This window comes from Prunus mume, linkage group LG5 (assembly GCF_029339155.1).
Source record: "Prunus mume cultivar Tortuosa linkage group LG5, ASM2933915v1, whole genome shotgun sequence".
Taxonomy (NCBI): Eukaryota; Viridiplantae; Streptophyta; class Magnoliopsida; order Rosales; family Rosaceae; genus Prunus; species Prunus mume.
In genome coordinates, this window is record NC_142702.1 from 10,993,107 (window position 1) to 11,004,545 (window position 11,439).

Here is an 11,439-nt window from a genome sequence, read left to right on the forward strand (position 1 = left end):
ATTCATAGAAGTCACGGGAAGAAGTTTTCCAAAAGCAAAGTTTGGCAACAAAGCCTTGTCTGATATGACCAATCAGAATTATTTCTATCCAATACATGCGTTTCCTGATAGAAAGTTGCATGCACTTTGACAAAAGACAAGTAAGAGCAACAAATGTGAGCAATAAGTGATGCAAGGTAGTGAGTACACCTACGGAGCTAGGCTTGTTCACACCCTCACACAAAGACTAGATCATGAACCACTTGGGAGTCGGTAAAAACTCAAAACCAAGCGCACCCCAACTGAGGTTGGGATCGGCTAGCAAAGAGAAACTAAGAGCCATGGGACTCACCGAATTGGCAAAGGCACAAAACCAAGTGAGGATGGGATCGGCTAGGAGAGAGAAACCAAGAGGTATGGGACCCACCGGATTGGCAAAAACTCAAAGCCAAGCACACCTGGGGATGGGATCGGCCAGGAGAGAGAAACCAAGAGGTATGGGACCCACCAGATTGGCAAAACCTCAAAGCCAAGCGCACATGGGGATGGGATCGGCCAGGAGAGAGAAACCAAGAGAGATGGGACCCACCGGATTGGCAAAAGCTCAAAACCAAGCGCACCCCAACTGGGGTTGGGATCGGCTATGAAAGATAAAGCAAGGAGCATAGGGCCCATTGGATTAGCAAAAGCTCAAAACCAAGCACACCAACTGGGGGTTGGTTAGCAAAGAGGAAAATGCACAGGGGCCCACCAGATTGGCAAAGGTGCATAAATCCGAAATAAAGAAAAGGGTCCACTTGCGCATGGGATCGGATGTCCGCACTTGGATACACCACATAGGGGTAACAGTCCACAGTTGGAACTTGAAAAGTTAGCAACGTGCATGAAAGTTCATATTTGAATATTTCACATGCAAGGTGTGAACGTAACATGCATGGGTTGGTGATAAGCCAATAGGAATCATATTTTTGGGCTTGACCAGCAAGCCCAAGGGAAAAAAGTATGGCTTATTTGGGCTCAGCCATGAGCCCATCAGGATGATATGCGCTCAACCCGAAGAAATCTTGTTCCAAAGTCTCACTTAGATCATTTTTCCCTCTCCACTAGCGAAGCGTGTAGAGAGGAAAAAAAGCGTGTAGAGAGGAAAAAAGGGGGGCACTGTGGGGACCAAATCTCATTTGTCATGGCTTAACCCATATGCCACAACCAAAAGACGTGGGGTGATCGAGCTTCCCTCCCACTAGAGAAGTGCGGAGCGAAGGAGATGCAAATCACTCGTCTGATCCAACTACCATGAAGTGGAGGACGGGATGCGCAAAGCTAGGGAAGTATGGCCAAACCCAAGAACTCGAAGCGCTATAAAAACCTGGCTAGACCTCCAGCCAAGGTACGAGAAATTCAATTGAACACTAAGAGTACGCTGCACAAACACGACTTGAGCGTCGGGTGACTTTGCGGTACTCACCCTTTTCCGTCGTCGACCTCGGGAGCGTAATCCGTAGTTCTCTTTTGACCAAGGAAGCGTGCTGACTCAGTCAAGAACCTGTGGAGGTATTTCTTCTTGAAAGAAATCCTGCTCCAACAGGAACATTTGTGGATATTTGGAATAGTATTAAGGGAATACCATAATTTGAGGATATTTATTTTTACTTGGCTAGAAACTAGCTACAAAGAACTTGTGTCAACAACAGCAAATGTGAACTTGAGTACTGCGGATGTTCCAACTTCCAACTCGATCTTGGTTGAATACTTCAGAAGTTTTAGATGTTCTAACTTTAAAATTTGTAGATGTTCTAACTGTTATTAAAAATTGTGGTTTTTCTTTTTTTATTATAAAATTCTTATTCAAACCCTTTAAATACAAATAATAAATAAAACAAAGCTTTAACAATAAAGTAAAAACAAAGAAACAAATAATAGATAAGTAAAATAATTCTAGAGTGAGAAAGCAAGCCTAATATAGTGAAAGCACGTCAAAGACATTGTCCTAAAGCCTTTGTAGCCTCCCTACGTGCATGTAATGACAATCTACAAGACTCCAAGGTATGACCACAATACGCAGGCTTAAGGTCAGCTATAAGCACGTTCACAGTCGGATAGAAATCTCCAAGCCATTGAACCGTTGCCCAAAAATAATACGGCAAATAGGGAATATATGAAAGTATGAGAACAGAAAAATCTGATTGTGGTGTGTTGAAATGTGAAGGACGAGTGGCCTTTTATAGGCATCCAACACTCGTAACCTCCAAACATATTTAACTCGAAAATTAAGGCAATGAATAGAAAATAAAAACTGAAAAATTAAACAACTGTAACTCTTGTAATAAATAAAAGAAAACAACGAAAACATTAATAAAAAATAAAAAGTTCAAAAATTTAAAAGCCTTTCAAATAATAACACCAACTACGGAAGCCGCAGTTGTTCGAACTTGGGAAGTCTCAGATGTCACTTCAGTGTTGTGGATGTTCTGACTTCGGAAGTCTCTGATGTTCCAACTTTTGAACTCTCGGACCTTGCCTCCATCAGCCCATGCTTCATCTTCTCCCTATAAATACAAGACCCCCAACAACGTTCAAAGGGTCACCGACCAACAAGCCTCCCATGGAGCAACTTATCTTTTCTTGTCATTTATCTTCATGTCATGCACTTTCAATATCTTTAAATGCTTTCCTAGGAGTAGTGGTGAAGTTAATCCTTCCATCCATCAATATATCATACGACCCTAGATTTTCAAGGCACCGGAGCACCATCCTAGTTACTATTTTGTCCATCCCATATATCATACAACCTTCGTAATCTAGCGAGACGTTAGAGCACTATCCAAATCCACTGACCCCAATCAACAACCTTGTAGCTAAGGCCGTGAATTTGACGGCTGAGAACTGTTCCTTTCTCAACCACAATCGCTTTGAGCGAAGCCAAATCAAACAGGCACACTCAATCCATCCATCTTCATCCTCATCAAATGCATGGTAGATCGTGCTGGCACGCCCGCGCACACCCTATACAACACGAAGTAAGACGACCTGTGTTGGCTCATATCCCCTCAACCAGGAACACCAGGGCGTAAGATTTGCGCATCCAACATTTATATTTATGTTTTTTCATAAATTTCTTTAAATGTTTGTTGTTATTCTCTTTTTTCTTAAAACCCAACAACGTGCAGGTCACATGACAAAAACTTACATGGACATCCAAAAAATTGACAACAAAATAGTTGAAGTCCTTAATTTACCAAAAAAATAGTTCATGAAGGAAATTGATAATTATGGTATAGTTCGGGGGGCAAAGCAATAGTTTAGTCTTATCACAAAAGCATAGAGTTGTAAGGAAAATTATATGCGAAACACATCTATCAAGTAACTCAAAACACAATGGTCAATAGAAATAAATTGTAGTGCATATTTCACTTCTCATAAATTGTCCATCAACATAAATGTTCACCTTTATCGAGCTTTTAACACGATCACTCTATTAATTTAAATTTATCTCTTTATTTAAATTCAAATTTATTAGTAAGCCAAATTAATATTCAAATCACATTATTAACCCAATCTAGATCCTTTAGCCGAATCCAAATGTCTTAGTCCCAATTAGGATAGGGTTGTTGATCTGATTCCCATTAATTATTTAATCTATTCCTTTTCCTTTTATTTTCATTACTTCTAAGTAAACATGCCATTAATATCCAATGCCTTAGTTTGAATCTATGCCAACCAAGTAACAACAACTCTAGCCCCACTCTTTTCTTTTTGGTGAAACTTAACTCTTCGTTTTGTTGTGCCTCATTATTTATTTCTTCTTTTGGTCTTTCTTCTCCTTTCTTTTCTTCATCTTTCCCTCTTTTTCATCTTTTGCATGATTCAACAAATCAATGGCCAGCTTACATCACCTATTGGACTGAACCGAATCATGCCCACCCCTAATTGACCGACCTAAAATAATATGATATGAAGTTAACTTGAGACCGACAAAGCCTACATCTATTCAAACCCATAGTATTTTGGACATATATCAAGCGTAATGATTTTCCAATAAGCCCAATTGAACCCAACCCAAATCCTAATTCATTCAAAAACCTTTATACCTTTTTTTATTAGTCTGTAATTTGCAAAGCTAATTGTGAGAATGGAACATTTTGGTAAAGTCATTTGGGGGCTACATGAGTTTTGATGTCATTGTGGGCTCAAAATGGTGATAAGTAAGGAGATCTGGTAAAGTCCTTGAGTCTCTTAACACTTTGCTCACGTTTACTCCTTTAGTCACTGGAAGGTCTTTCACACAGCCCGCCTTTTGATTTTCAAAATGCGAGGTCCCATAGATATAATTCCAATTTCAGAAGACCAAATTTCAGGAGTCTCTGACATCTCTGAAATCTAGTACACTTTCTTACCAAAAGTATCTTGATATCCAATTGTCCGGATAAGTAGCCATTAAATTAATCTTCTACCAAAATTCCCGACAAGAACAACAACCATTCTTGAAATGGTGGAACCTGTTAGTATCCCTGACAATGATTTCCCTCCCTGTACAAGATGATGCAATCTTCATAAAAGAATGGCAATCACCACAAATCCTAAGATTCTTCATGATCCTAATAGATGCATTTGAAGGTAAGCACATCAACCCCAAAGTAAGAGCAAGTTTCTCGCTGTGGTGCCTCAACAGTTCATGTTTTCTGTTCTCTCCCACATAATGAAGGTCATGTTCAGTCTCAGTCTTATAGCCCATAATCTTCAACTCTTCAATCAAACAGTCCAATTTTGAGTATATCTCAGCAATTCTAGCATGCTTTCTCTCTCCAACCATAAATGAGTGAACTTTGTCCTTGATTTCGATCCAACTCTTCCCTCTCTCCTTCTTCAACTCACTTTCTTTAAGAAGTTTCCTTATTCTTGCAACTTCATCCCATTTCTTATTTGCTGCATAAATGTTTGACAGCAGAATATGGTTTCCGGCATTATTAGGCTCTATCTCAGACAAATGCTTAGCTGCTACCTCAGCCAAGTGAAGTTTTCCATGGATCCTACAAGAAGCCAACAGTGAACCCCACATGGAAGCAGTGGCATCAAATGGCATTTCCTCTATCAAATTATAGGCTTCAAGCAACAACCCTGAGCGACCAAAAAGATCAACCATGCAAGAATAGTGAACAACATTCGGTGACAAATTGCGTTCTGTTATCATGAGGTTGAAGTATTTCCTTCCACTTTCAACCAATCCCATATGACTACAAGCAGTTAATACAGAAACATACGTTACTTCACTTGGGAATGTACCCATCTGCTGCATTTTCTCAAATAAGATCATCACCTCTAGGGAGCAAGCATGTCTAGCAAACCCAGAAATCATGGTATTCCACAACACAGTGTTTGTCTCATCCATACCTCGAAACACATGGTAAGCTTCTTTAATGCTACCACATTTTGCATACATGTCTATAAGAGAGGAAACAATAAATATATTCAAACCAAATCCAGTTTTATATAACACGGCATGCACCTGCTTCCCTTCAATAAGAGCTGCCAGACCTGCACAAGCACAAATAGCAGAAGAAATTGTAAATTGGTTCTGTTTTAACCCCATCATTTTAGCTCTATGGAAGAACATCAAAGCCTCCTCATAAAGCTCATTTTGCACATACCCGGCTACCATCGAACTCCAAGTAACCTCACTCCTCTCTGGCAGAGACGCAAACACACTGCTTGCATCCTTTATCAAACCAGACTTTGCATAAACGTCAAGCAATGCAGTTCCCACATAGACATTTAAATTCATTGCTAACTTAACAGCAAGAGCGTGCAGTTGTTTACACTCAAAAACAGCACATTTCGCAGCACAAGCACAAAGAACACTCGAAACAGTGAATTCACTAAAATGGTTTCCTTCTCTTCGCATCTGCAAGAAAAGACGAAGAGCTTTCTGTTCCTCCCCATTCTGGGTAAGTGACCCAATCATCGTGTTCCATGAAACTAAGCTTCTTTCAGGCATTTCATCAAAAACTTTGCCAGCACAATCAACTAAACTGCATTTAGAATACATGTTGATGAGCATGTTAGATGTTAAAGTGTCTGCTTGCAATCCAACACGTATGATCTGTCCATGGCAGGCCTTACCTTCCATGGGTGCACCTGTTTTTGCACAGCTTTGCAAGATTTGATGCAGAAGTGGAGTATAAGTGTCCCTTGCCTCCACCAAAACAAGGCATTCTTGGGGTCTGGGTCTGTCAGCTCTAGCGACCCTGGTGATGGCTGAGAACTTTCTATGATAGTTTTGAGCGGTGTTATAGATTCCCTCCTTGTTTCTTCTCAAGGTTTTCATATCAGCGCTTGCACTGCAATCTGCAACATGGTAAAAGCTTTAGAAATAGTGATGGAAATCATGGTATTCTATAGCAGAGGCTCAAACGAGGACTGCAAAGGCCCAACCCAAGCGTGGCTTGGGCTCAATGGCTTTTTTTTTTTCGAGAATGTACGGGCTCAATGGTCAAGAACATTCAAATTAATTTTGAGAATAATTAAACAGTATTAAATTATTTATATAATATTAAATTACTTTAAGATTTAAATTTAATAATTAATTTACACAATTATTCACATCTGACGATTATTGTAAAAATAGTTTTAATTATTTAAATCATTTTAAATACTTGCAAAACTCTTTAACTTAATTATGTTATTAAAATGAAACGTAATTAACTTAAAACCTCACCCGGGTATCCATTGCTGGAAAAATGAACATATGCAATGCTTACCCTACTTTTGGTGTAGATCACATACATGTTGACGACTTGGACTGATGAAACCTTTCATTTCTATTTGAACCTATTTGGGTCTGGTCGAGTACTTACATTAGTTAGGGTGGAGTTTTTTATGCTCCTGTATTTGTTAAACATAAATATGGTTACATGTTACTGTGTAAATATGTTAAGTAAATTCTTTGGCGAAGGTCGAACCAATTATCATCTGGCGAGTAACTCCGCATGAAGTTAAACCTCCAACGAAAAACTCTGCATGAAGTTAAACAAAATGAGATACAGAAAGAAGCTTCATAGCACAGACATTCTAGTCTACACTTAGTTTCTTAAGGTCATCATATTCATACCTTGGCGTGATACGAAGGTGTTAATACGGTCATTTTGTGTTGATTAATGGAGCAGTACTTGAAAAAGTGCTTCACTTTGTCAGCCACCTCTTGTGGAGTCAATTTTGCACCCCATCTGTAGTAGAGGTTCTGTAACAAGGAAATCAGAACCGAGTTAGAGAACTTTACAAAAGATTCCCACCACTTTATAGAATTGATACTGCAACAAGTAAATCCGTCCTCTGAGAACTGATCCTTGAAATGAGCACACACCAAAACTTTCTACTTATGGGGTCTCCATAAAAATCATTGATGAAAGAATAAAGTTAAAGCATTAGACAAACCTTGAACATAGATATGGGCTTAAGAAGTACCCAAGCTTAGGAAAAGATGCCTGAAAAAGGCCTAAGAAGTACCAAAAACTAAAAATAAGCCTTTCAAAAAGACACGAATTCTGATCATCACAAACCAAGGTAAAGGAACAATCATGTACAGTAGAAGCCAAAAAACAAAAAAGAAAGAAGAGAAAAAACAATGAAAGCCCAGTTGCTGATTGAAACTGGAAATGATTTTTCAAAACAAAATGAGAGAGAGAAAGTAGGAAATTAATACCATAGATTTTTTTTCTGGTGGTGGTAATAGATTTTTTTTTTCTAGTGGTGGTAAAAAGGAAGAACTCTAGGGAGAATATTGTGAACATGCGAGCACAAACAGTATGTTGAAGTTAGAAAGAAAACAATTCCCCCAAAAACGCAATCAGAAAAACCTTGGCAGGCAACTTCATCTTATGAGTTATAACAGAGCACTGTTACATTACCTAGCTAAACTCACACGCCTATGAACTCCAATTGAACATTGAAATCAAAATAGTAAATGTGACAACGAGATATTAACTTGAGAAGGAGACTGACTATTTGCTGTAGACAGTGGTCTAAAAGAGGATTGGACAGGTCTCTGTGGATGTTGTACACAACAGCAACAGAACAAAATATTCCTATAGACTACGAGTGGTGAAGGACGTAGTGTTCATAGATCAATTTGTGCAGAGATTCACAGAGTACACTAGGATCCTTCCCTTTATTTAAATCACAAATTCTTCCGTGAGCAATATAAAGGCTTCCACATTTTTTTATATAAATAAATCAGAGCCTGGATATGCAGAACCTATCCAGCCAGATGTCTATCGTGCAAAGATCCACTGGCAACTAATAACGACTGTGACTCTCTGACACACTTTGATTTCTAAGTTATAGATGCCTAAAAAACAAAAAGTTCTATGCAAATGAAAGCCCCAAACCACCAGTGTTCATGAAGACACTTATAAATGCACAAACAGTCGTGCCTTTTGCAAAACAGCCACATCTAGTAGATTAGGAATCACTAAGGCAAACACTAGCTAGCATAACAGAGGTAAGATTGCTATGAAACAAATTAAACGTAAAGATGCATAACAATCACAAATCAGTAACAGAACAAGAAACCCAAAGCTCTAAAACACAAAAACAATCCAAATATGAAGTATCCACAACATAAAATAGTCCAAAACACCAAATCAAACACAACCAAACATTCGAAATCAAAGATTTCTTACCTTTGATGAAAGTCCAGTGAGATCTGAGAGTGAAAAGAGGATATAAGCGAGACGTCACCGCGTGTCGCGAGGGGTACTTCAAGCTTGGAAGGAGCCTTCCGAAGGGAAGGTGTGGCGTCACCGCGTGTCGCGAGTACTTCAAAGCTTCGGAAGGAGCCTTCCGAAGGGAAGGTGTGACGCGTCATCGGCGTGTCGCGAGGGTCTTTCCAAGCCGGAAGGAGCCTTCCGAAGGGAAGGTGTGACGCGTCACCGGCGTGTCGCGAGGGTACTTCCAAGCCGGAAGGAGCCTTCCGAAGGAAGGTGTGACGCGTCATCATGCCTTCCGAAGGAAGGTGTGACGCGTCATCGCGTGTCGCGAGGAGTACTTCAAGCTTCGGAAGGAGCCTTCGAAGGGAAGGTGTGGCGTCATCATGCCTTCCGAAGGAAGGTGTGACGCGTCATCATGCCTTCGAAGGAAGGTGTGACGCGTCACCGGTTCCATGTGGCGATGGTATAGAAGCGTCCGAGCGTGGAAATCGAGGCGTCCCAGCGGTATGATGAGTTATGGCTTGGAGCAAGAATCGAGGGGTCCTTCGTATGCCTTTAAAAGATTGTGGAGGGCTGAAGGAATGAGCACTTGGAGTTTTGAAAGATTTTAGTAGACGAGAAAGGGCGATTTCCGATAGGATTCAGAAGCGGAGCGATTTCCGCGAGGCAGGAAAAGGTACCTTCGTGAGCTAGGCGATTTCCGACAACCGTGGGCGGTGGTGATAACAAGGTATGCCTTGTATTCCTTCTCCCTTTCTGGATTGAAATGCCCCTTTTGCTTGAGTTTTTCATGAATTCGGTATGAACGTAGATGAACTTCCATGAACATATTAAGAACATGTCTAGGCTCTTGTTTTCAATCTTCGCATGCCCCTTAGTTTCCCTTTTTGTGTTTGTAGATGTCTGATAATTCTGAAAGGGGAAGTCAAAGCTCTCCAAGTCCCCATGCCTTCAGTGGGGAAGAGTTTGAGAGTGGTAGCCATGATGAAGACTTGGGTGCTGATGGGGAAAGTCTTGGGTCTGAGCGTGTGGTGGAGGGGCTGATAGTGGAGGAAATAGGGTTGGGGGAGGAGCAGTCAAGGAGTTACGAGGGAAGCTTATAGGGAGATGCAAAGGAACTATGTGACCCTAGAAGCTTGTGAAACCGGGTGTTGGGGATAACCCGGCACGAGGCTAGTGCAAGTGGGCGGGCTGGGCCATCGGGGTGTGGTACGGTGGTAGTAGCATCCGTGATGTGGCGTTCAATAGGGGTTCCACTACCGAAGAAAAATATGATGAGCTGTATGATCTAGAGTCACTTTGAAGGCGATTATGCGATACCGATTGTGTGGGGTTGAGGTTGCCCATACCTACCGAAGCGGCTAGATACCCCCCTGAGGGTTGCGTTGTGGTGTTCTCAGCCATGTACAAACATGGATTGAGGTTACCTTTGCATCCTTGGGTGCAAATGATGCTTTCAGGTGGGCTATGCCCCTGGGCGATGTAATCCCAATTTCTGGTGTATACTGCACGGGTGTACATAACATGGTGGTTAGCAAAGCGAGGAGCCCTCCTTTGAGCAATTCATGCATCGTGCTCGGTGTCCGTGCAACAGGCAACTTTGGCGAGTGCAGTCAACTGTCGAAGGCGAAGGAAAGAGGATACTTTATAGGGCAACCATCATCGTCCCAGAACACATGGCGAAATCGGTGGTTCTTTGCCTTTGGTGATTAGGAGTGCTGGCCTGGGACGACTGTCAGCAAACATGTGCCTACCCACTTTCAATCTATAGGTCTTTGGTTATAACTCCTGTCTTTGTGTTGAATGTGTTGGTATGAATATGTATTGTCGTCCGAAGCTTGGGAAAGCTAACGCCTTCGCCCATGTGCAGGTTCCGTGAAGTGTAGGCCAGTGTCCAGAGAGGAAGAGGAAGAGATAGAGCTGGTGAGGAGATAGGTGACCCAGGAGGCGCGTGAGCTGAAGAATATTGTGACACCAGCTCTTCTTCTACAGTCGGGGTTGCTTCAAGGAAGTAAGTATTGGCCTACTCCCTCTCTTTTATATGTTTGTTTTTGTATATCTGCTCACCTTTGCTTCGGTTTTGTTTTTGCAGTGGCTGAGGTGCCGAAGAAGGTGGTGACCGTGGTTGAGTCGTCACCAAAGGTGATGGTGGATCTGGAGGAGAGGCAACGAAAGTTGCAAGAGAGAAGAGAGAAAGATAGGGCCAATAGGGCCAAGAAGCAGGCAAAGGGGGCGCCCAGTACCACCGAGGGGACAGCAGCCCGGGCTGCTGGGAAGCGGCCTCGGACGGAGGAGGATGAGTGTTGGCGGAGCTGGAGAAGAAGCGGAGGGGACTTGAGTCGTCGATCCAGGATGTCATGGGTGGAACAGTGCTGCCGCCGTTCGACCTAGATCCCCACCTAGGCCGCCACTCGAGATGGAGGAGCCATTCCCTGCAGTACCGAGGATATAGACTTTGCCTCGGTTCGACGGGAGGCGAAGGAGGTAACCCTGCCATGCATCGCGAAGTGCCTCTTGTGAACGTCTTCTGGCGGGGTCAAGATTGATCTTTGGGAGCTCGCTCGGACCAAGGTCACGGACTTCTCCGATCGGGTCCAGAAGACGGTGCTCTCTACCGCCAATGTAAGTAGTCCTGTGCCTTTAACTTTCTAATAGTGCAATTATGATCTAGCTCATGAACATACCTTCATTGCAGGCTTTTGGGGATATGTAACTCACCCTAGCCAGGGCGGAGAGAGAGGTGAACTTGGCTAGATGC

At 42.1% G+C, this 11,439-nt stretch overlaps 1 protein-coding gene and 1 long non-coding RNA gene across 6 annotated transcripts; one reads left to right on the forward strand and one right to left on the reverse strand.

Annotated features, from left to right (window-relative positions):
- Nucleotides 1-4,100: 4,100 nt before the first annotated feature.
- LOC103331103 (pentatricopeptide repeat-containing protein At5g04780, mitochondrial-like) lies at nucleotides 4,101-8,707 on the reverse strand. Of its 5 annotated transcripts, XM_089053496.1 has the most exons (5): nucleotides 8,655-8,707; nucleotides 7,085-7,213; nucleotides 6,936-6,989; nucleotides 6,735-6,858; nucleotides 4,101-6,321 (listed from the first exon to the last, which is right to left on the reverse strand). In XM_089053496.1, exon 5 carries the CDS (start codon nucleotides 6,299-6,301, stop codon nucleotides 4,427-4,429), a length of 1,875 nt encoding a protein of 624 aa, XP_088909622.1. In that variant the 5' UTR covers nucleotides 6,302-6,321; nucleotides 6,735-6,858; nucleotides 6,936-6,989; nucleotides 7,085-7,213; nucleotides 8,655-8,707; the 3' UTR covers nucleotides 4,101-4,426. The 5 variants fall into 5 exon arrangements, with proteins under 5 accessions (XP_088909622.1, XP_088909621.1, XP_088909619.1 ...); XM_089053495.1 differs by lacking the exon at nucleotides 6,735-6,858 and having other exon boundaries at nucleotides 7,085-7,199; XM_089053493.1 differs by lacking the exon at nucleotides 6,735-6,858.
- Nucleotides 8,708-10,321: 1,614 nt separating this feature from the next.
- Nucleotides 10,322-11,072, forward strand: LOC148916907 (uncharacterized). The gene is made up of 3 exons (XR_016127386.1): nucleotides 10,322-10,452; nucleotides 10,552-10,692; nucleotides 10,774-11,072. It is a non-coding gene; the product is annotated as an uncharacterized LOC148916907 (long non-coding RNA).
- Nucleotides 11,073-11,439: the final 367 nt, after the last annotated feature.